Genomic DNA, 25771 nt, shown 5'->3' with positions numbered 1-25771 from the left:
GTTTCGAAGACGTGATAAGGCGCTATATCAAGATTATTATTATTATTGTCTATCAAGAATGATTGGACAGCTGCAGCTTTCTCTCTCCAGAGTTGACACGATCAAGAGGGGATTAGATAGATATTCAAGGTTATGAAAGGATTTGATAAGGCGGATGTTGGTTGGCTGTTTCCACTTGTGGGTGAATTCAAAACTAGAGGGCATAAATATAAGATAGGCAGTGGTAGATCTAATTGGGATTAGGAGGAACATCTTCAAACAGAGCATAGAACTGGAAGCTGGGGTTGAAGCAAATAGCACCAGTGTGTATAAGGGATAAAGGATATGTGTATAAGGGAAAATTTGATGGATACATAAGGGAGAAGACAACAGAAGGGTATAGGTGAGGGGAATAGGAGAGATGGGGAGGGGAGTATAAACACTGACACAGACTAGTAGGGTTGAATGGCCAGTTTCCATGCTGTACCACGGTAGGTAACTCTGCATAATTCTATTTCTTCACTAAAAAATTATGAAAAAGAGCCAGTGCTACAGAGGGCAGGATCTAAACTTTCATGTTCAAGAAATACATTATAACAATGCCAAGAATACCTCTGCCAGTGCACGACTCCATTTATCTTCTGGAAGAAAACTTTTTTTTTATGACACCACTTATTTCATTGGCTGCAAAAGGGTGAAGAAATGAATGAATCCCACCAGGATTCAAACCCAGAATCTGCTAGTCTGCTACTCAACAGACTAAGCTACACAAAACATTTTGGAATAAATGCTAAACATATCATTAAAATAAATAAAGGCAATACTTCATCCTGTTACTCACAGGATTATCATGAATTGCAATTTGTGTTTTCAAATTACTCTAGTTATTTGGGAAGAGATGATCATAATTCATGTGATGCATGTTTTGTTGTCAGATAACCGAATAATAATCCTTGCATTTGATATAATGTCTTACCACATTGTCAAAGTTTCAAAGTACTTCTTTCTCAAAGCACAGGTTTTACCATGAAGTGTAGTGATTGTATATTTTGTAGAAAAATAAGAGTCATACTCTTGAGGCAAAGAGAAGACATTGTGGTTTGTAGTTCCGAAAATCTTTGTGCAGTCCACTCTCACACTGCACTGGGGAAGCTCTTCATTGTTGGAGATGCGATTCTCCAGATGAAATGTTAAGCCAGAGTCCCAGTAAAACTCAACATTTTCTGGTTGTGAACAACAGGGAAAGCAGGAAAAAAGCCCTGTAAAACAGGGGACCCAGAACAAACTTTCCATCAGTTACTGCTTCTCACATAGAGTATTTCCTTTCTGTCATCACCACCTGCTTCCTATTGCTAAACCAGATTTCAATCTGAATAGCTAATTTGTCATTATAGTATTTCCATTACTTTCTCCGACCTCTGCTGCCTGATTTATATCTGTAAACATATTTGCTCTTCCTCTCAATGCAACTGCAACTCAGAGAGGGATTTTGAGCATAATAGACATCTCAGCCTCCCCTGGGCTTTGAACACTGTCCATTCTCACTGCAGGCATTAAATTTGCCAGGCCTCAGGAGATTTCCTTCAGGAGATGTGCCCAGGCAACACATTCTAAATATCAGGATCTGTAAAGATGGCTCTGTAAAGGATGGCTTTACAGATCCTAACATTTGGAATGTGTTGTATGGGCACATTATTACATTTAGAAAGTCAGTGGCGCAGAGCTCATGAAGAAAAGACACAGAGCTGAAGGATACTCAGAATGAGGGAGAAAAGAAAGAAAAAGAGTGAGAGACAACAAAAAGGAAGTAAGCCAGTAATCACCATGGCACTACCATGGCACAACCACATGCCTCTCTGGGAAAGGAGAGAATGCCAAATGTCAAATATTTCACCAACGTCAGTCAGTATTTCCATTTTTGGACCACAGACTCATACTGTCACTTCATTTCAGCTGTTGTGATGCCAGGAAGCAGATCTCAAGCTGGGCATTGCACCTGGATGGAGCACAAACAAGTAGCTGTCTGCGTTTAGTACTGCACAGGGGAAAGGGAACAATTGCCAGAGTACGAACATCTTGAGGCAAATATTTCAACAGAAAACTGACAGGATTATTCTAAATAAAAAGCAAACAGACATAAAATATTAAACCTGGAACAATTTTATTGATAATGACAAAATACACGACCAAAATCTTAAGAGAACAATTCTACCAATACAATATGGAATGGACTTCTTTTATACCAACACATTTCCTGTGGGGTTCAGGGAAGATGAAATGGACATGCACATTAAATTCCTACTCCACAATCCTGCATTATTATGGCCTCAATCGGCAGGTCAAAATCCTAAGGAAAGCTCTCCTGAACTCAGTATTGAAGGTGGTGTATATGATGGGATTGACTGCACTGTTGACATATCCAAGCCAGGTAGAAGCACTGTAGAGTTCTGGGGATATATAACATTGCTTGCAGTGGGTATTCAGTATATGTATGATAAAAAACGGCAACCAGCATATCAGGAATACACCTAGAAGGAAACGAATAATACAGTAATACATCAAATTCCATGCAGAGTAAAGTTCCCTGTTTTATCTGCAAGTCCCTCTCAATACATCTAATTCTATATTATTTTATACCTAACAATAATGTAAGCTGTATATCACATGTTAGCTGTATACCATGTTGCTGTATACCATATGTGATGTACAAAGATACCCTGCAAGTGTAAAATAAAATCTCTGTCTTCTCCTCAACTATGTGCACCAGCCCATTTTGATAAGATCACCCGCCACCCCACAGTGTGAATTATTCTATATTTCACATCTTTGTACCCAGTCAAGTAAGATTGCCAATCTAGTAACAATTCTGTAGAATATGTAGCTATTCCATACAAGCGCTCTGAGACTCCGTCCGGCGTGGAGGGCGCTATATAAATCCAAGTTGTTGTTGTTGTATGTAGGTATGTCTGTTGCTACAGCAAACTCACTAGCAATACTTTCACTTGAATGAGGATATTGTATTCTACAGTACGTAATTATTACCATCGTTCTACAACACACAACCACTACTATTGCAATACTGTCTACATGCTCCCCCTCGGTGACATCAGACGCAGACATGCGGTCAACTTCCACATGTATGCGGATAACACCCAACTCTTTCTGCCTCCACCCTCAACTCCAGGACCACTGCTGTCCTGACAGACTGTCTGTCGGACATCAAGTCCTGGATGAGGGCAAATTTCCTACAGTTGAACGTGAACAAGACTGAGGCCCTCCTGATTGGCTCACACCAGCGCCTCAGCACCTCAGGCTCTGGCAACATCAACCCCCATGGTTGCACACTACAACTCACCGCCAGTCAGGAACCGGGTGTCTTGTTCGACCCTCAACTGTCTTTTCTCCCCCACATTCAAGCCATGACCCGCTCTGCCTTCCCTCACCTCCATAACATCACCCAACTCCGCCACTACCTCACTCCTCAGGCCGCTGAAACTCTTGTTCATGCCTTCATCACCTCCAGGCTCGACTATGAAAACCGCTGTTTGTCGGCCTTCCCAACTCCTCCCTCCACAGGCTGCAGAAAATCCAGAACTCTGCAGCCTGTGTCCTCTCCCACACCAAACTCCGTGACCCCATCTCCCTCACTCTCGCCTGACTCCATTGGCCCCCTATCCTTCAGAGGATCCAGTTCAAGATCCTGGTCCTTACATACAAAGCCCTCCATGGCCTCGCCCCACCCTACCTCTGCGACCTCCTAACCCCCTACCAACCCGCCCGTTCCCTCCACTCAGCCGGCTCTGGCCTGCTCTACATCCCCCGATCCACCCGCCCCACCATTGGCGGGAGAGCTTTCAGCCACTCTGCCCCAACCTCTGGAATTCCATCCCCCAGTCACTCTGCTCGCCCCCTCCTTAGCCTCCTTCAAGTCCTGCCTTGACCCTCTTCTTCGACCATGCCTTCTTCGTCCCTTCCCTCTCCTCCCTTCCCCCCCCAATCCCAGCTCGGGTCTAAAATGCTGTACTCTGTCCAGCACCTTGGGACGACCTCCCAATGTGAAAGGCGCTATACAAATGTAATCTTATTGTTGTATGTTGTTGTTCTAAATATTAGATGTGTGCCGCAACATTTGTAGTGAATCACCCCTATTTGGTGGTGATTCTTGGTGAATCGTGCAGTATAACTGGTGTTTGAACCAAACTAAATAACGCTGAAGAAATAAGGCTGATATCACCTGGGGAACCAAATCAGACAAACATGGTAAAATGCTCCATGGTTGTACACAAGACTGTTCGGGAGCTTTCAACAGACCACGGATGAGTTATGTCCCATTCGAATGATGCCCACAGATGTGTTCTTCCATTTGATTCACAATAGGGTACGTTTGGCAAAGATCAGGAGAAGGTCTTCAACATTATTTACTCTGGCTGAATTCCCAGGTGGTTGTCGCTCCATATCACATTGGAACTATTAAAAACCTCATTCCTGATTTTGGAGTTTGTCCTTGATGTGATCTGGACTGGGAATAATGTGTTACCATCAGTAACCCATTAAATCACAGTTCCAAAGAACAGTGATCTCCTTTTGTTCCGTTATAAAGTATACCAGAAGCAATCTCATTGAGGGCTTTTGGTCAATAGATAAAACTCAAGTAGTTTCTAATTGAATCCTAACAAAGGTAATACTGTCTGGGCATCACATCTACATCTTCATTATATTTTTTAAAATATATAATGTTCAATTACAGAGGAGTTTCATTTGTTTACCCAGGATTTGGTAATGGCAGATGCCTTGAAGTTATCAATGGGTGGGACGCTTCACATGGTTATCATGTGTTGGTGACTGCACTGAAGGATTAACTATGTTGATGTAGTCACTGCAATTGTAATGAATAATGCAGTCGACTGCTAGAAAATAACTTACATTTACATAAAACCTTTTAATGAAAGAACGTCTCAAAGTGTTTCACAAAATGAGAATAATTTGCAATGTGGGCAAACATGTAGCTCATCAGTGGTACCAACATCCCATAGACAATAAGTTAAGTGAGTAGTCAATTAACTGAATATTTTGGAGTGATGAGGGAGGGATAATAAACATGAAAACTGCCCAAACTCCTAAATGTTCTTTGAAATAGGGGCACAGGAGTTTTTTTTAACCTAACCTAGACTGTCCTGACTGTCAGACATGAAGTCCTGGATGAGAGCTAATTTCCTCCAGTAGAATGCCAGCCCTCTTCCTTGGATCCTGTCAGTGCCTCCACACCCCAGGCACTCGCACCTCCACCATTAGTTATGCGCACTCCCCCTCACTGGGCCAGTGGCTGGTTTGGAATCTTGTTTGACCCTCAACTGTCTTTCAAATACGACATTCGTGCCATGACCTGTTCTGCCTTCCCCACCTCCACAACATCACCTGGCTCCGCCACTGCCTCTCCTCTCAGAGCGCCGAGATCCTCATCCACGCATTCATCACATCCAGGCTTGATAATGCTAACTCCCCGCTTGTCGGTCTTCCCAACTCTTCCCTCCGCAAGTTGCAGATTATTCAGAACTCTGCAACTCATGTGCTCTTCCGCACTAAGCTCTGTGACCCCATCGCCACTGCCTTCGGCTGGCTCCAGTGCTCCCCATCCCCCAGAGGATAGAGTTCAAAATCCTCGTCCTCACTTTGAAATCCTTATTTTCAAAGCCCTCCAAGGCATTGCTCCTCCCTACCTCTGTGACCTGCTAACTCCATACTGACCTATCCGCTCCCTTCACTCAGCGGACTATGGCCGGCTTCATGTCGCCCCCACTGGCCCACCCCGCCATCGGTGGTCAGGCCTTCAGCTTCTCTACCCCCACCTTTTGAAACTTTGTCTCCTTCAAGCCCCTCCTCTTTGACTGCGCCTTCGGTCACCCTCATAAAACCACACTCAGTGTCCTCCACCCCTCCTGATCCCAACCCCCAGCTTGGGTGCAAATCCCTGACTATCCAGCGTTTTTGGACATCCTCCTGAGATGAAAGGGCCATACAAATGTAATTTGTTGTTGATGATGCATTGAAATCTCTTCTGTGACCGCAAGGATTCTGTTTGTAGACTTAACTCAGTTCATGGTGGGGTGGGCTTACAGTACAAATTGAACATTAATTTGGCATTAAATTGACAATTTCACTTGGGAATGTCCCAGTTTGATTAGTACAGGAAGTGGAAATTGTCACACTGGTGCAGGAGGTACTGCTTGAAGACTGTAACTGATGTGAACATTGGAGAGAGCTGTACTCTATCTATAGAGTGTGTGATGCTGTCACAGTGTACGAGTGTTCATAGCTCTAACTTAACGAACACAACTTCACTATAAAAATGTTATAAAAAATCATTTATATCAAATCTTTTATGTCTGTTTATTATTGGAAACTGGCTGAAGGGAATTGCAGTCTTAGCACAAGCAACTCCCTGGGTCGGTTTTGATGCTAGTTCAATGCTCGGTTCACGTCCTCTGTTCTTATACCTTACTGTGATCTCAGTAAACAGCATATAACTAAATGCAATCAACAAATACCTTAAAGACTAGGCTAAATATTTTGAAGTTTCATACGTTCCAGGACTGTGGAATCTGTAACAATGGAGGCCCCAAGGCTATACAGGATTTATGCCCTCTCATTAAAAGAACTTGCTTGTCAATTACAATGATTTGTATTTATATTGTGTACTTTATGCGGGGTACCATTGTGGAATGCTATCTGCTAAGTGTTTTAAGATAGGAAACAACTGTCTCAAAACTTACCCAGAACAATTGCCAACATGCGAGTTGCTTTTCTTTCTCTAAGTTGCAGACTTCTGCGCATCAATATGGGTTTCAGCGAGGTCCTGGTTTTTCCACCAGGTAATTGTTTCACTTCGGAAGCATGTCTTACCATTGCACAATTGCTCTTTCTCTCTGTTTCCGCAATTCCATTCTCTGTTTTTGCAATTGAAGTTTGGCTGACACTGTAATAATTTGGTATCTCAACTGGAGTTATTGTCTCAGTCTTTGAAGAAAGGTCCTTCTGCTTGTTCAATTTCAGGCAAGTGAATGGATGTAAGGTTGCATGAAAACAGTCTTCTTGGATATCCTGATAGTAATGAAATAATCAGAATTTACACAGTTTGTATATAATTATTGAAAAAAAACTTGTATTTGCAGCTCTAAAGCTCTGAAATATGTTAAAAAACAATACTGTGATAATGTTTACATTTGTTATAGCATCTTTACATCTAAAGGAAGTCTCAAAGCTGTGAAGTACAGTGATTGTCTATTTTGAGGCTGAATGCAGCAACTAATTTTTGCACAGCAAACAACCATGAGGTGAATGACCTGCTTTATCTGAGGGGTTATTTGGAGTTATTTATAGTTATTTGGAGTCCTGTAGCTCAGTGGTTAGAGCACTCACTTTGCAAGCGAGAGACCTGAGTTCAATTCCAGGCAGGGCGAAACCTTGGGCAAGTTTCCTTACTCCACACGCCTAATAATAATCCCTCCGAAAAACCAAAAAACAATAATAAATTGGTCATTTTCAATCTACAACTGTTTGTGGGACACTGCTGTGCGCAATTGGCTGCCGCGTTCGCTCACAAATATACAGTCAATTCACTTTGCAGTGTGTTCTGTGAAGTGCTTTGGGACGTCCTCCCGACGTGAAAAGCGCTATATCAAATGCAAGGATTATTATTATTATTATTATTGTTCAGAACATTGGAAAAAACTCCCTTCACTTAATGAATAGTTCTGTGGGACCTTTAACATCAGGCAGGCAGTTGGGAACTTATGCTGATGGACAGTAACTTACTAATCAAATAATTGTTTATTTTGGATTGATACAATGCAATCCTTTCCATGGAATGCAATATACTGACTGCAATAGCAGATACCATTTCCCTGCTATTTCCAAGTATTGTTGTTGTTGAAGGATGTTTTCTGAATTAAAACCTGACACAAAGTGATATATTATGGAAAATGGTTCCTTTGAATTTGCCTTAAGCCCGACAGAATAACACAAAAAATTATTGAAATGTCAGCTGGTTTATTTTACATGAGAGACCAGACCCTTGCCTTTTTTTCAGGAAACAGATCAATGCACATGAGACTGATGTTCCTATAAGGGTAAACATAGCAATTTTTCATTATGTCTTTACAGGGTGGTGAGAAAGTGGAACATACTGCCAGAAGCCATGGATGAACCAGAAAGCAATTAGGCTTTTAAAAAGAAATTCAATGCATACACGAAGGAAGAAGGCAAAAGAGGAGTATGGAGGGAGGCTAGGGAGGCGTAATTAGGATGGGTGGAGATTTACGTGAAGTATAAACACCAGTACATACTACTGATGCTTGATGCTGTGTTATACAGTCTATGTAATTCTTGTGAAATAGGAAATGCTATTATAAAGTTGTGCTGAAAGATTTCTTTTGTTCCCACAACTAGGGCCTGAGATTCCACCCAGTCTTAGCTTAGACCTCTTAGTCATAACATTTTAAATTACACAGAATTGTAGAAAATTCTCCAATAACACCTGAATTTTCATATCAGGTTCTTTCTGAGAACCAGTTTCCAATTTAAGACTGAAACTAAGAATATTCCACAACTGTGTGAAATGAGAATTGTAGAAGCATTCAGCCTCTCTAGATCAGAATGAGAGCAGGATACAACATACAGCAGGATACAAGGCTACGGAGTCCTGTAGCTCAGTGGTTAGAGCACTCGCTTTGCAAGCGAGAGACCTGAGTTCAATTCCAGGCAGGGCGTAACCTTGGGCAAGTTTCCTTACTCCACACAGAGCCTAATAATAATCCCTCCAAAACCAAAAACAATAATAAATTGGTCATTTTCAATCTACAACTGTTTGTGGGACATTGCTGTGTGCAATTGGCTGCCGCGTTCGCCCACAAATATACAGTCAATTCACTTTACAGTGTGTTCTGTGAAGCGCTTTGGGATGTCCTCCCGACGTGAAAAGCGCTATATCAAATGCAAGGATTATTATTATTATTATAACATAGGTATCAAAACCTCCATATTTTCCAGATGAATTCCCACGCAAACCTCAATTTGTAGCAAACGCTACATTGATGCAATAACAATGAGAATTGACTATTACACTGTCAATTGTGCATTTCGCAATGCTACTACTGTACTGTTCTGCACCATGTCATCAGGTCTTACTGCAACATATAATGCAAGCAAAACAACTTTGAACAATCTGCCCTGAAATATACCCATTCCAGCAGCTTGGCATTACATATTTTTGGACTCCACTTCGAACTTTAGCGTTAGCTTCACTTTTGTTTTGGGGGGGATCAAAAATTCTGTGTACAACTCACCTAGATAATAATAATCCTTGCAATTAATAGGGTGCCTTATCACGTTGCCGAGATGTCTCAAAGCCCTTTGCAGGATATATTGTAAAGTGAATTTGAATGCGTGTTTCGCGGGAGAAATGCTACCCATTAGGTAGGGGAAAAGGAGAGGGAAAAAGTGAAGGTGAGGGACGGAGGAAATGTTACTGGATGGAAGAATTATTTTAACAGCTTCTATTAGAACAACGCCACCATTTGGATTCCAGTATGAACAGGGCCATTGGCTGTTGCCTCAGCATTCTTCTACTTCACTGAGCAGAATGACTCCCAGTCAAAGCTATCTGTATCTTGCTCACTAAAAAAACAGAAGTTAGGGCTAAATCTATTTACATTTATGTCAACAAAGCTAAAATACAGAATAGATTATATATCAACACTTCAACCATTTAAATCAACAGTGAGAGGTAAACCAGCCATTATCTTGGTTACACAATCCCAGATACTAAAGGGCCATTAAAGTTGTTTTGTAACTCACAAAATGAAAACCTAACATTTTCTCCTCCCCAAAAGAAACTGGGTACATTTGGTAAAAATCAGAATTTATTTTGGAGCAAGCACATTGCCGGAGACAATATTTGTTGGGAATTGCTGGAATGCTGGTATTCCAGTGAGGCCAGTTTCAGGCTTGTGCATATAGTTATGGGCATATAGTTATAGTTGAGGCCAGTTTCAGGCTTGTGCATATAGTTATGGGCAAACAGCTAAACAGGTATATCATGAATTTTAAAATTTCAATTATTTGGGTGAATTTTTTTTTACATATACAGTATACTATTGTGTGCTGAATCAAACTCCTGCCTCCATATAACTCCATATATAGTTCCAAATAGGGACTCGCCACTGATCTATTCAAAGATAAAATAAGTTATTTCGGCTTTCAGTCTCATGTCCTTGAGGTTATGATAGTAATAATCCTTGCATTTGAGATAGCCCGTTAGCATATCACTGAGACGTCTCAAAGCACTTCACAGAACATACTGTAAAGTGGATTGACCGTATATGTTACAACAACAAGATTCCATTTATAAAGCGCCTTTCACGTCAGGAGGACGTCCCAAGGCGCTGCACAGTTGGGTCATGACCCGAGCAGGGGGGAAATGGTCAGGGTGAGGGGAGGGAAGGGAGGGAGCGAGGAGGGGGAAATGGTGAGGGGAGGGAAGGGAGGGAGCAAGGAGGGGGGAAATGGTCAGGGGGAGGGAAGGGAGGGAGCGAGGAGGGGGAAGAGAGTCGAGAGGGGAGCTGAAGGCACGGTCAAAGAGAAAGGTTTTGAGACCGGCCTTGAAGGAGGAAAGGGAGGAAGCAAGGCGAAGGCACTGGGGGATGGAGTTCCAGAGCCTGGGGGCTGAGAGGCTGAAGGCCCGACCACCGATGGTAGGGCGGTTGGGGTGGGGGACGTGGAGCAGACCAGAGCCAGAGGAACGGAGGGTACGGGCAGGTAGGTAGGGGGATAGTAGGTTGGAGAGGTAGGAGGGAGCAAGGCCGTGAATGGCCTTGTAGGTGAGGATGAGGATCTTGAAATCAATCCTCTGGGGGATGGGGAGCCAGTGGAGGCGAGCGAGGGTGGGAGTGATGTGGTCCCGAAGCCTGGTGCGGGACAGTACACGAGCTGCAGAGTTCTGAATGACCTGCAGCTTGTGGAGGGAGGTGGCGGGAAGGCCGACGAGAGAGTTCCCATAGTCCAGCCTTGAGGTGACAAAGGCGTGGACCAGGGTTTCAGCAGCATGAGGGGTGAGGTAATGCCGTAGTCTGGCGATGTTCCGGAGGTGATGGAAGGCGGTGCCAGTTGTGGTGCGGATGTGAGGATGTGCGGATGTTACGAGCGAAACGATACAATCTGAAGTACAAGCTTGCTCAGTGTCAGCTTGGCTCAGTTGCTAGTACTAGTGTCTCTGAAGGTTGTGGATACAAGCCCATGAAGGGACATAAGAAACATTAGAAACATAAGAAATAGGAGCAGGAGTAGGCCATTCGGCCCCTTGAGCCTGCCCACCATTTAATAAGATCATGGCTGATCTACTAACCTAATTCCATTTACCCGCCCTATCCCCATATCCCTTAATCCCTTTAATTTTTAAAAATCTTGAGCTCATAGTCTAAGATGACACATCAGTGCAGTGCTGGGTATTGCTGGATTGTTGAAGATATGAGACAATTGCCTGTTCTTCTGATTAATGATACCTTTGAAAACAGAAGGGATTTTCTCCTTGTCAAAAGATAATTAGATCATTCACCACATAGCAGTTTGTGAAATATCAGTGTGTGAAAAATGGATTCTGTGTTACTTACAAAAATATAGTGTGCTGCACCTGAAGTTAATTACCATGAAGCACACTGAGAAATTTGCCATTATGGTGCTATTGAAAAAAAATTGTTCTTCACTCTAGTATTTGATTTGCTTTGTTGACAGCAGTTGCATATTGACTGGAAGCCTTCAGTGATCAATAATCACATAGTTTTTTTCCTTTCTCCACCTCTGCTAATGGACACCCTGCTATTGCAGAAACATGTTTACTGCTTCTTTTGCCAATATTCACTTTGCCACATATTCAGTGTGAACAATATGAAAACACCTGGCTACTCACACTTTGAGCTTTCAGCAGGGACAAGGTATTATGCTGTTCTTCTGTTGTTACAGTTTTGATTTGATTCACATTCATCCACTTCTCCTAGATTAAAAAGAGCAAATTAACACAAATAAACAAGCAATATCTCTATGTGCCAGTCATGAATTTATATAACTGTGAAGCCAGTAATATTATGTTATTTCATTTTGGTGACATAACCAGATATCGGGTCTAATTTGTGCAATGTAACAGAATCACCTATAATCCTTTTTATTGTAAATTACATATTTAAATGCACCTGTAATTCCCTCTATAAACAATGTATTTGCATACAGTTTACTAGCAACCAGTGGTGGAGTGAAGGGTGCGAGAAGCAAGCAGTTTGGAAAAGTAGAAAGTGTGGATCAGAATGCAAAAGATTGCATGGGGAGGGTAGGGTGGAGCAAGCCTGTGGAGTGATTTTGAAGACAAGCGCAAGGATCTTAAAATGTATCCTCAGGGATTCTCCAATAATCTTGGTCCTATTTTATAACTAGCTTGCTGGAAAACTGATGGAAATAAGTGTTTGTGGGAATGTTTTCCTTAATGTGTCCTATGAATAAAGGCTCCATGGAATGTGGGACTCTCTTGCAACGATTCAGAACTAAACTGTTCTGGTGACAACCTAAAGCTTACATTTGTAAAACAAATAGCAGGAGTTTTATTTGTTTCTTTTGTTTTTGTTTTTATTTAATCCCACAATTTACCACTTTCTTCTTATTTAGGAGCTATCCCCTGGCAAGCATGGGAAAGAATGGGTGACAGTCCACCCCAGTTTTTTGCACCACTCCAGAATCAACTTAGTATCGCAGCAACTTATAAACACTTGAGGTTTGTTTGGTCATTCATAATTCAGTCATTCAATCCACAACTGTTTATGGAACACTGCTGTGCACAATTGGCTGCTGCGTTACGCCCACAAAAAATATATAGTCACTACAATTTGCAGTATATTCTGTGAAGCACTTTAAGACGTCTCAAAGACATGATAAGGTGCTATATCAAATGCAAGGATTATTATTATTATCATTATTTACCTGTAGTACTTTGGTCTGAATGAAATTCTCTGGACTCATAGCGTTGCTATTTTGCCTTGAGTTGATTCGTTTCCTCCTCCTCTTTAGTACCACATAAATACGTGCATAAACCAGCAGTGTAACAAAAAATGGCAGGTAGAAGGATACTATGGATGAATACACGACAAAGTCTGGATTGGATATGGAACATAACTGTGGGTCATCTGCAAAATGATATAATAAAAAAATCGTATTATTCTTTTAGTACCATGTAACCAGAATTAAGTGCTCCATAATGCTACCTACATGAAGGGAACATAGAAACAGGAGTAGGCTATTTTATATTTTATATTTTATAAAATCATGGCAGATTTATAATTTAAGTCCAGTTAACTGCCCTTGCCCCATATATCCCTTAATACCTTGACCTAACAAATAGCTATCTACATCTGTCTTGAAATGTGAATGGTGCGACATAAATTCATATATATAAATTAATCCTTAGAGATTCTCCAAAAATCTTGGCGGCTATTTTATCTGTAGTTTGCTAGACAACCTGTAGAAAGAGGTGGGTATGGAAAATCTTTCCCTAATCTGTCCTCAAACTATTAACTATTAAGGAACACTAGGCTAAAGTATGTGATGTTCAATAACTATCTCCAGTATTTGTTTACACCCACAATATTTATCAGACATTTCAATATTTATTAAAAACTGCAGTTTTTTTGAATAATATAATATTTGGGATGTTGAATATCCCAGAATGGTGTCTTCCAATTCTATCTTGCTTTTACATTTAATTTAATCTGTGCCTTAATCATCTGAAGTACAGTGAAGCCTTAGCTCTTATTGCCCAGGAATAGTTTCATATTGATTGAGACCAAACCCTGAAGTTGTCAATCCTATAATTATTTTAATCTTCTTGCAATGAGAAAATAGCTTGAGTCCTATGACAACTAACAAAGAGTTCAGTGTGGGGGAATTCGTGGATGCCAACACAAGCCCGTCACTTTGAAGGGCAGGCTATTCAGCTTGGAGTTGTGGCCATTGAAATAACTGTAGGAGCAACTTTGTCCTGAGGTCATAAACACATCTTCTAAGGATTACCATAATTCTTTATATAAATCTGATGTTTCACATGCCCCTGAGAAAAATCATAAGCTTTTTAAATTTTCTTAATCTTCCCCCACATTTAAGCTTGAGTATTGCAACACTGAGGAAATGTGGGGTTTCAGTGACGCACCTAGTTAACTCTACGTTAATCTGCCTAAATCCGGTGATGGCAGCAACAATTTCAGAATGGCTTCATGGCAAACTGTTGTTTTGGTGTGGGTGTGGGGGTTTGGACAGAGAAACTTCATGACAATGGACTAGTTAATAGTTATAATTAATCATAAAATTTGGTGATATGATACTATCAGTGAGAATTATTAACAATGAATATTGTCACATTATATGACACATGCCACCAGATAACCAAATGTATATACCAAATGTAAAGATTATTAATACTTCTCAATGTGTAGCTAAAGTGGCAATACTCCCTTCTTTTTTTGAGTCGTGCCATGGGATCTTTAACATCCACTTGAACAGGAACCTGGGATCTCATATTAACATCTCATCCGAAGGACTTCCAACAATACAGCACACCTCCAGTGGTGCACTGTAATAGCATCATAGCCTATTGAGTTCCAGGTCCCGATTTGGGGCTTGAATTCACAATTTTCAAACTCATAGATGAGAGCGCTACCAACTGAGCCAGGCTAACACACACCTTGTTGTTTTCCCTGTGTTGAATATTACCACATGCTTTGGTTTTGGTGATCAGTACACTTTGAATCAGGTCACACTGACCTAAATATTGACACTCAAATTTATTTTGTTATCACAGAATCATAGAAAATCACAGCACAGAAGGAGGCAATTCGGCTCATTGAGCATGTGGTGGCTGCCTTGCTGAAAGAGCTGATCTTTCATCCCATTCTCCTGTCTTTTCCCCTAAACACTTTTATACACACTTACAAAGAATGTTTCCAGAACAAATTAAGATCTTTTTTACCTGTCGTATTGAAACCAAACAGAAGAGGACAAGAAACTGCGAACGCCAATATCCATACACCACAGATCATTAGAGTCACCCGTGTCCTGGAGAAGTAACTGGTGTTATATTGTACCGGCATTACCACAGCTGTGTACCTTAAAACAAGAGCAAACATGATCTTATACAGACATTTCTGACTCTAACTTATCTGAATGTAGAGTTTATCCATGAGCCACACGTAACGTTCAACATGTTTTTTAAAAAAAAGCTTTGGGAAGGTTTTGGGCATCGGTGAGCACTGATGCAGAACTTTTCCTCATAAGACTAATAATAATAATCCTTGCATTTGATATAGCGCTTTTCAGGTCTTCTAGATGTCTCAAAGCGCTTCACAGAATATACTGTAAAGTGAATTGATTGTATATTTCTGGGTGAAATGCGGCAGCCAATTGCGCACAGCAGTATCCCACAAACAGTCGTGGATTGAAGTGACCAAATTATTATTTTTTTCTTGAGGGATTATTATTAGGTGTGTGGAATAAGGAAACTTGCCCAAGGTTTCGCCCTGGTGGGAATCGAACCCAGGTCTCTCGTTTGCAAAGCAAGTGTTCTAACCACTGAGCTATAATAATAAGTAATAAGCAGTTTTCACAATGGGAGGATGTCTCAAAGTACTTCACATAATTTACTGTAATGTGTAGTGACTGTGCATTTTGAAGCCAAATGCGGCAGGCAATTTGCACATAACAATGTCCCTCAAACAGCCATGGAGTGTGAGAGGATGCATTTTTACATAGTTTGTGAAAGGAATAGGGTTGAAGGGCTGAATGGCTATATTCTCAGTGATCAGCACAGTGAGTGTCCCGATTTTGATTTCAGATGGCACTAACAATACAGGAGTTTCTACATAAACTGAATAATCTGACATTTCATGGCAGAGAGGAATGGCTCCTCATATGCGAAAAATTTAAGTCACTTGCAAGGCAGCTGTTATTCTAGCTTGTGAAACACTTGGCATGTAGTGAGAATATTACTGGCATTCACAGAGCTGCAGTGTTGTCAATGGTATGAGAAAATCAATGAGGCTATGAAGTTGATTTCTCCAAGTCAGATATTGCAGCAGCTCAATATCTCTTACATCTACCACCAAATGTGCCATTGCTATCTGGTGGATAGAATGAGCTGCCGGAAAAAAAATGGGAGTGTGGGAAACGAAAATGGAGTAAATGAAGTAACAAATCCTGAACAACGTGCACTCTAAATATTGGGAATTTGTTAGAAATATTCATGTCCAACAGCGCAGCAAATACCATTTATCAAATGGTATTTAAAGTTTAAAGTAGATGTTATCTGGTGGAACAAGAACTGAGGGGGTTTTGGTTCAGCAATGTTGTAATGCAGGTTTTAGTGGAGATAGAAGTGGATAGCGGAGTGATTTTATTTGGAAATGATCTCATGCTTACTGAAAGAAGGCAGTTTGATAAAATGGTGGTGGACCACCTTCAGCAACTGGCAGGAGGCGCCATTGTCTGACATTACCAAGAAGCACTAAAGAAAGGTTCCAAATATTTTTCTAACTTGTTATTATGTGTGCCACTTTGAAAATAAATTTTAAAGGTGAAAATGTTGGTTGCAAAGTTGAACTGGAAACAAATGCAGGCACCCGCTAAGCATCATTTACTCTGAGTAGTGTGGATTTAATAGCAGAAGCATACCACAGTGGTGAGAAAGGAGAAACGTTTTGCTCACAAAATACACAGTCAATCCACTTTACAGTATATTCTGTGAAGCACTTTCAGACGTCTCAAGATTGTGATAAGGCACTATATCAAATGCAAGAATTATTTTTATTATAAACATTGGAGAAGGTGTAGCTGCAATGAATCCTAGCAAGGCAGAGCCAAGGTACGTACAATGCAAATCTTACCTCTGCTTGTTTGGCTTCCTATGTTTTGAAAAGTTAAACTTACTTTTTCCATTGCTGGAACCTGCAGTAAATACCATGGGCTTTGTAATGTAGACTTCAGAGTAATAGTGGTATAACTTTACCCAGTCATACACTTAACAAAAAAACACTGAAGTGCTCCGAGACATTTCAATGTGATAAGGCATAAGATTACATTCAATATTTTTATTAACTTTTCACTGTAAAATGGAAAATAAAATGTCTTCACTGGCTCACTTTTTATTTCAATATCTTTCCTGCTTCTGGTGCAGCAGATGGCTCCTTTTTGGAACAAATGACTAAAGTATATAGTTCCCTTTTAAGTCTATTGAGGGTTGAAATTCAAGCCTGGCCCAGCTGGAGCTTCCTTTACCATATCGTTCTCACTGCTTAACTATGTATCTGATCTGATCGTGTGTCATAATGGCATTGCAAATGTTGAAAATATCTAATTTCCAAAACCGACATCTTCCATTTTGGTCAGATCAGGAAGAATATATAATTTGTGTAACTTTACCCTCTCTTTTTCTATTAATTCTATTTTTATCTCTACACTGTTCCCTTTCTTTTTTTACTCAATTTGCGCTGTCTCTCCATTTTTAGCTTTTTTTTATGGCAATTTCAAAAATGCAGCACTCTCCTATACAATATCTGTCATGAAGGGTGCTATATTGTTGTTTTTGTTGCAATGGAGTGTTAGTTTTAGATTATGCGTTTAGATCCTTATATTGATCTCAAATCCCCCAACATTCACAAGATCATGAGAGGTTTGGATGATTGAAAGCCCTTCAGCCCATTTGATCTCATTCTCCCAGAATACTCACCTGCTGTCTTCCCATTGCAGCATCAAGTTGTTTCTTTAATGGATCTAGCATTTCTGGCCTCACCCTATAAACTGATAATCAGTTTACTCCCCGGGTAAATAAATACATTGTGGTGTCTGTACTGAAATTTCCCTTTGCAACCTCCCGACGTGAAAGGCGCTCTATAAATGGAATCTTATTGTTGTTGTTGTTGTTAAAGCTGTACCTCTTATTCTACTATCTTGGCACATCTGCAAGTATTGTTCTGAGTTCACATTCTCAATTCCATTTTGAAATCATATACACCTGTGTAAAATGTCCTCTCTCTTTTTAAGATTGAAGAGCTATAGCTTGTCTAATCATTGCTAATATATCTTTGCTTTCCTCTACACTGCCTCTAGGGTTTAGGTAGCCCCTTCTGTTGTGGTGACCAGAACTGTACAGAGTAGCCCAGCTGCAGCTTGAGTAAGAGCACTGTACAGCTTGAGCAGGATGTCTGGGGATCTGAACTCAATTTGGCAACATAGGACATCATCGTGTTTGCCTTGTTTATTGTTACCTCACACTGCTTGGACATGGGGTACGATCAGTCAACCAACACCTCTAGTTGTCTTTCAGCTTCTGCTTTGGCATCCATTCAGTACATGTGCCTTGTATTCTTACTTTCTACATACAGTAACTGCATTTATCTGTATTTAACTTCATTTTCCAGTCATCAGCCTATGTGCATACTCTATTTGACTCTCTTTATAAGATTTCTCCTGCCTCCTCTAATTCCACAGTTCCTCATATCTTTGTGTCATCTGCAAATTCAACTGCAATGCCCTGAGGTTGTCAATGCAAATCATTAAAGTATTCAAAGAATAAGAAGGATCCCAGTACAGGATGTAATCAATCGATATGTTTGCTATGTACTGTTTACTCTGTTTTTTGAACTCCCATTTGGTTCCTTAGGGTTTTAGATTCTTCCCGGTCTATTCCCTTACTGTTATAAGATTGAAATAACTTTTTGGAATTAGGTTTAGGATTTGCTACTATGTGCCTTTCAAATTCTCAGCTCCCTTGATTTTTTTTACCTTTTGCAGTACAATCTTGTATTTAGTCCAACTGTTTCCCTCTCCTTTCTTCCTAAAAGCTTTGTAAATTTCCATTTTTTCTTTTATGTTTTTATTTTCCTATTGATCTATTTTTGTTTAATTTTGTTTAATTTGGCCTTACTGCATTTGAGTGTGCACTTATCCTGCATGCTCTATATAATGTTTTTAAAGGATACCCAATAGAGTTTGGTCACATTCTTGTGCTGTCTCCCGGGTTAAATTGACTGTTACCACGTGGATCAACTATTTCTATTCCCTCAATAGTGTCCGGGTTACTAACGAGAACTAACACAGAAAAGCCCTTGAGGGCTCCCTGACACACTGAGTCAGGATGTAGTCTTGCACTACATTGACATGCTTAAAATTACTTCCCACTCTCACCCAAAGGCAAGAAAGAATGCTGCAAATTGAGTCAGAATAGCACTCAATTACCCCAGAACCTGAGAAAGTTTAGAGTTAAAAACTGTTTTTACAATACTGAAATGTTATTCAATTTCAGTGCTGAAACTTTGGACAATAATAATAATTCTTGCATTTGATATATCACCTTATCACATTGTTGACATGTCTCAAAGCGCTTCACAGGATATACTGTAAAATGGATTCACTGTGAATGTTGTGGGCAAAATGCAGCAGCCCAAACAGCCATGAAATAAATGACCAATTGTTTTTAGTTTTGCTGCATCGGTAAAATATCATTGGGATACAGAGGACAATGGAGGTTTTTCTCTCACAAACATTACAAACTGGAAATGGATTAACCGGTAAACAATGAATAGAATTTAAACACTTCCAAAATCTGGAGGTTAAGTACAATTTGTTATATAAAAAATATTGTTCATAACCTAGTTCAGTGAAATGCAAAAGAAAGACACAGAAAATGAAAAAGAGAACAAATAAGAGATAGTAAATGACTTCCTCTTGAAGAATCTTATCAAGGAAGAAACTGAAAATAGTTGCCATCCAATATTCAATGCCTAATCTCTAGGGCTTTAATATTAACAAAGCTGAGATTCTAGACAGGCTCAATGGGCTAGACACCAACTAATCCTCCAGGAAGGATGAACTGTATCCAGGGTACTTAGAGAAACAGGACAGGAAATTTATGAAACACTGACAGACATTTTGAGGGAGTCAACAAATACTGGTGAGGTTCGGACAAGTTGGAAACAGGTAAATGTGGTTTCCTAGTCAAGAAAAAGGTTACAGAACCATACCTGGCAACTACAGAGCCTTTAGTTTGACTTCAAAAATTAAAAAAATGGAATTGATTGCTAGGAAAAAAACTGGATGATTATATGGCAGACTGAATATTATGGATAGATGAGATCACAAAGTTTTATTCATCCATAATTGCTTTGTGATCTTGTAATCATATAAATGACCAAGCTATGATGAAACAAGTTCTATTGCTTTTTCTATTATGACAGCAACTGTATTCTTCAATAATTTGAATATCTTGAATATCTTTGAACAAACTGAAACAGCAACACATGCCTATCACATCAGGAGGATATCCCAAAGTATGAAAAAGTGTGAAACGACAGACTTACCTGTCAATACTGATGGCACAGAGGTTTAAAATACTTGCTGTACACATCATGACATCAAGTGTCACAAAAACGTTGCAGCTTGTTCGACTGAACATCCAATTTCCAACCACCTGGTGGGAAAGAAAATTTGTAATTTCTTTTTATAGGTTTTACCTCAACAACAAGATAGAGAAAAAAAGAATGAAGGCATACAAATCTACTTGTATTCAAAGTATAATCCAACAATGGAACCTAATTTGCAGTATTTGTAAACTGGATTCTCGAACAAGGTGATTATAATAATAAAAAACAATAATTAAATTGTTCATTTTCAATCTACGACTGTTTGTGGGACATTGCTGTGCGCAATTGGCTGCCGCGTTCGCCCACAAATATACAGTCAATTCACTTTACAGTGTGTTCTGTGAAGCGCTTTGGGACGTCCTCCCGACGTGAAAAGCGATATATCAAATGCAAGGATTATTATTATTATTATTATTATTATTGGAAAAGGCCAGGAAATAGAATTAAAGAGTGGTTTTGGTGGGCCAAATGGCTTATTTCATTTCCCGTGTTCCTCCTGTCCCTGTGTAATATGGCTATAAGGTGTTCTGCAAACAATTCTTTTGAGAAGTAAAAGTATTGGTATATTAAGCATTAGATTCGATTCTAAGTTATCCTTCCTACCCCACATGAGGTCCCTAACCAGCACCGCTTTCTTCCACCTCCGCCACATTGCCCGTCTCCGACAATACCTCACCCCAAAAGCTGCTGAAACCCTTGTTCATGCCTTTGTCACCTCTCGGCTGGACTACTCTAACGCCCTCCTCGCCAGTTTCCCCTCCACCGCTATTCACAAAATTCAGCTCATTCAAAACTCTGCATTCTCTCCCACACTAAACTTCGTACCCCGATTACTCCAGTCGTTGCCAAACTCCACTGGCTCCCTGTCACAGAGCGGATCAACTTCAAGATCCTCACTCTAGTATTTAACTCCCTCCATTCCTTGGCATCCCCTATCTCTCTAACCTTCTCTCTCCTCACAGCAGACCCACCAGCCTCCGCTATACTGGGTCCAGCCTCCTCTGCATCCCCCGAATCCTCTGCTCCACCATCGGTGGCCGTGCCTTCAGCTACTACACCCCAAAACTTTGGAACTCCCTCCCTCGACCACTTCTCCTTCCCCATCTTCAGGTCACGCCTGAAGACCTTCCTCTTCGACCGCGCTTACAATCACCTTCCCCCTCCCCCTGGGTTGACCTTTGGCTGTACCATTGTTTAGTGTTCTGAGATGCCGCCCGGCTTGGAGGGCACTATATAAATGCAAGTAATTGTTATTGTTTTTGTGCATTTGGCAAGAGATGAGGCTAGAAGCATATGGCCAACGACTGAAATCTTAAACCTAGCTTCATGGTACTTATCCAGTTAATAAGTTCCTACCCATTTGAGTTTTGGTTTGCGATAGATGGGGCTCTTTGTGAACAATTTAATTTAATTAATGAAGGGAATCATTTTTTGTTGCTGACTTTGCATATTGGAACAATTTGTTTCAAAGCGGTTCACGGAATATACTGTAAAGTGTAGTGATTGTATTTTGTGGACAAAATAATAATACAAGTAATAACAGTATAAATAATAAAAAGTATCTTTACCTCCAAGTACACTACCCATGGCATCACCAGGGTTGCAACCAGCAGGTCTGCCACTGCCAAGCTGACCACAAGATAGTTTGTGGTTGTTTGCAAAGTCTTTTCCCTGAGCACTGCAAGACACACCAGAACATTCCCAAAAACAATCACAAAGATGAGCAGGGAAAAAAATAGAGCATAATAGTTGCGTGGAGGTTTGAGATCCGTTGAATTAGACCATCCAAGGAATGGATCTGTAAGATTGGCAAAGCTAACAACTATCCCAAGGGTAGCCATCAGGAGGATTCATAGATGCCAGGATTCTGGAGGGAAAATAAAGAGAATTACCTCAATACTTTTATCCATTCTATTACTGTAGAAGTGCTCCAATAACTAGTAGCTTTGAGACGTCTAGAAGACGTGAAAAAACGCTATATCAAATGCAAGGATTATTTTATTATAGATTATGAAAAATGTTACTAAGAGATCCGAGTCAAAGTTCAATCCTGTGAAGGTTCTGAGTGTTTTATTAAATCATGTTCTTCCAAATTGAGTATTTCCTTTCTAGCTTTATTACCATTTACACCTGTATGACCACTTCCACCTGAACTATCATTTACATCTGTACACCCTTTACTTCTAGACCACCATTCGTACTTACACACCTATACTACCATTTACCCCATACACATTTGCACCTAAATTACTGCTTATACCTATATTATCATTTACATCAAAACTATCTTCACATAAATACCAGTGTTTATATATAATACTATTTAAATATATATTAAGTCTTGCATTTGATAAAGTGCCTTTCATGTTGGAAGGTGGTCTCAAAGTGCTTCATAGGATTTACTGTAAGTGTAGTGACTTTTTTTTTAGGTGATTGCCTACAAAATATATAATGCTCTTTATTTATACTATTTTTACTTCTATACAATTTGTTACATCTGTCCTGCCTTTTAAACCAATTCTACCATTTATATCGATACTACTTTGTACCCATACAACTTTCACACATCCAGCAATTACACATATAAACTGTATTACCCTTTTATATCTACACAACCCTTTACACAGTTACACAACCATTTACACAATTGTAAAACAACCCAACATTTTAGTATTTCATATATTCCTCATGTATTTTTGTTGTTGTTCTGGCCTTATTCTTTTTTTAACCATATAAAAAAATCCTTTAACAGTACCCATCATTCCTTTTGTTTCTGATCGACCTGTAGGTCAATCAATATTTCACACATGCCTCTATTTTTATTTTATATGCAGTTTGTCCTAAATTAAAATTTGCACCACAATAAGGAAAAAAAACAGGATTGTTATCTTCTGTATTCCTGAGTAAAGTGTTTCAGCTGTGTATCCAATTGGCTTAGTTCATTGCACTCTTGCCTTGGGTCAAATAGGGGTAAAAAAAAACCAATAATAAATTGGTCACTTTAATCCACGACTGTTTGTGGGACACTGATGTGCGTAACTGGCTGTCGTGTTTCGCCTACAAATGTACAATCAATTCACTTTACAGTATATTCTGTGAAGCGCTTTGAGACGTCTAGAAGACATAAATAGCATTATATCAAATCAAGGATTATTATTATTATAAAGTCGCCAATTAGACGAACACTCCAGGGCAGTTTTGGAAAGAGTGCTGTTTTATTGGAGGTGTTTACTTTGATTTAAATCCTATATTGTGGTTGTTCTTCAACTGGATATTAAATATTCTGTAACTTTATTTGAAAATAGATTGTTTGTCCTGTTGCCTATGCCAAATTTTTCTAAATTTTTTACTCATCTCATGAATGTGTGTGGAAGTTTCTGCGTGCAAAATAGATGCTCTGTTTGCCTTCAGAAACAACAGGAATGTTCCCAATTCACAGAGATCGGTTCTTAAGATGATTGGTACTAATTAAAGGCTATTTTGCTCAGGTATCACTGCACTTGATAGTGATTGCCTCAGGTATCACAGCACTTTGAAATATTTTAAGTGAAAGGTAACATAAAAATGCAATTCTTTCTATACTGTCAGTCCACCTACAACACATTCTGTGAAGTGCTTTGAGATGTCTCAAGGATGCGATAAAGAGCTACATCACATTCAAGAATTATTATTATTATTATGCAACAAACTAAAACATCCTTCGAGGGGTAAGCTGTTTCTGACACATAAGATTAATAGAAATGCTCCTGTTGAACAATCACGGTAATATCAATTTTAAAAATGTTAAAGTAAAAGGACTGTATTATGCATCTGAAGGAATGTTACCTATCCACAGAGACAGTTCTTGCGATGATTGGCAGTACTTCAAGGCTATTGTGCCACAGGGATCCAAGAGGTGCTTCAGCACTGTTACTGATGTACATGCAGCATGTTACTGAAGCTGATGATGAAGGGTGGGTGTAGGATTATTAATAATAATAATAATTATAAGTGAACAAACAGCTATACACTCACTTGCTTAACGCTTCAACACTTCAACTGATACCATGCTAAACCCTCTATTTGAATTTGTTCAATTTCTCCTGGTTAAACAGTCCCATTATCTCTGTATAAACAAGTCAATTGTCACTGACAACGATTTGAACGTACACTGGTTTCTATCTCCCTCAATCTGCTTCGAAAACAAAATTATTGAAAATAAAATTGCTGACATTTCTACAAGTCAAGCAATGAAAGGAAATATATTTTGTTATATCCTCAATTGTTTTCAATCTTAAAAAAACCTGGAAACTATTGAAATGAATGAGAACAAAGGAGAACAACGTTTGGAAAATTGAAAACAATGAAATAATGGTTAACACTAGAAATGGTTTCTTTAAAATCCCCTCTCGTCATGTGCGAGCGGATCACAATAAAAAGCAAAGCTCAGCTCCTCACCTGCAAAGACCTTGTCCCCTTCAGTCGCCGAGCTCAAACGAGAAGTCAGTAATAACTTGCTCAGATTTCAATTGGCTTCATGTCAGAGCCACACTGGAAACACTGAGGTCTCTACTATATTGTTACTTTGGAACCAAATCTGATGAGTGCATCCAGACAGCAAGGAAATAAAGTACTGTATGTCCAATGAGTGTTGATCCCCAGCAATTGGATGCACTGTCAGTGGATGTCAGCTTCATATGTCTCAGCACTGACAGTGTGGACCTCTCCCTGCAAACAGTCTGTGACCAAGCTATTAAAGTCCTCTGGGGGTTTCCAAAGAAACAGCCCAGTGCTCGACAGTAGGGGAGAAAAGCAAGCGAAAGAGAGAGACAGAGAATGCTCTCAATAATCCACAAATGCTGAACTACAGAAACCACAAGGCTGAACTGAGAGCACACAGGGACAGATCAAGCCACACAAACAATCACAAAGGGAACCTTAAAGAGAGTGTGACTCACCACTAAATCCTATTTTAAAGATAAATAGTTTTAAGAATTAAGATTAATATTGACGTGCTATTGATGTACTCATCTTATTTTCGTCAATTCTTGAATTTTTTTTATTAATAATCATCCTTGGATTCGATATAAAGCCTTATCATTTTGTCGAGACATTTCATAGCACTTCACAGGATATACTGGAAAGTGATTGATTGTATTTTGTGGGCTTCACAACACGAGAAGGGTTACTAGCTTGATCCAGAGGTAACTACTGTCAGGACTGAACCAACCAAATTAGATACAAAGGCATCCATTAATCTAGAGATGTTTTACCATTAACTATACAATATATTAACCAGTACTGTTGGGCTCTAT

At 39.8% G+C, this 25771-nt stretch overlaps 1 protein-coding gene across 2 annotated transcripts; it reads right to left on the bottom strand.

Annotated features, from left to right (window-relative positions):
* Positions 1-2121: 2121 nt before the first annotated feature.
* Positions 2122-25494, bottom strand: drd3 (dopamine receptor D3). Of its 2 annotated transcripts, NM_001292751.1 has the most exon segments (9): positions 2126-2507; positions 6750-7077; positions 11939-12022; positions 12997-13199; positions 15035-15171; positions 20415-20524; positions 22046-22344; positions 24303-24417; positions 24915-25456. In NM_001292751.1, coding segments are annotated over 7 exon segments (1344 nt in total). In that variant the 5' UTR covers positions 22319-22344; positions 24303-24417; positions 24915-25456; the 3' UTR covers positions 2126-2298.
* Between the last annotated feature and the right edge of the window lie 277 nt (positions 25495-25771).

This window comes from Callorhinchus milii, unplaced genomic scaffold (genome assembly GCF_018977255.1).
Source record: "Callorhinchus milii isolate IMCB2004 unplaced genomic scaffold, IMCB_Cmil_1.0 Scaffold4, whole genome shotgun sequence".
NCBI classification, from domain to species: domain Eukaryota; kingdom Metazoa; phylum Chordata; class Chondrichthyes; order Chimaeriformes; family Callorhinchidae; genus Callorhinchus; species Callorhinchus milii.
The sequence above is the reverse complement of the archived record's forward strand: the minus strand, read 5'-3'. Positions and strand labels throughout refer to the sequence as shown.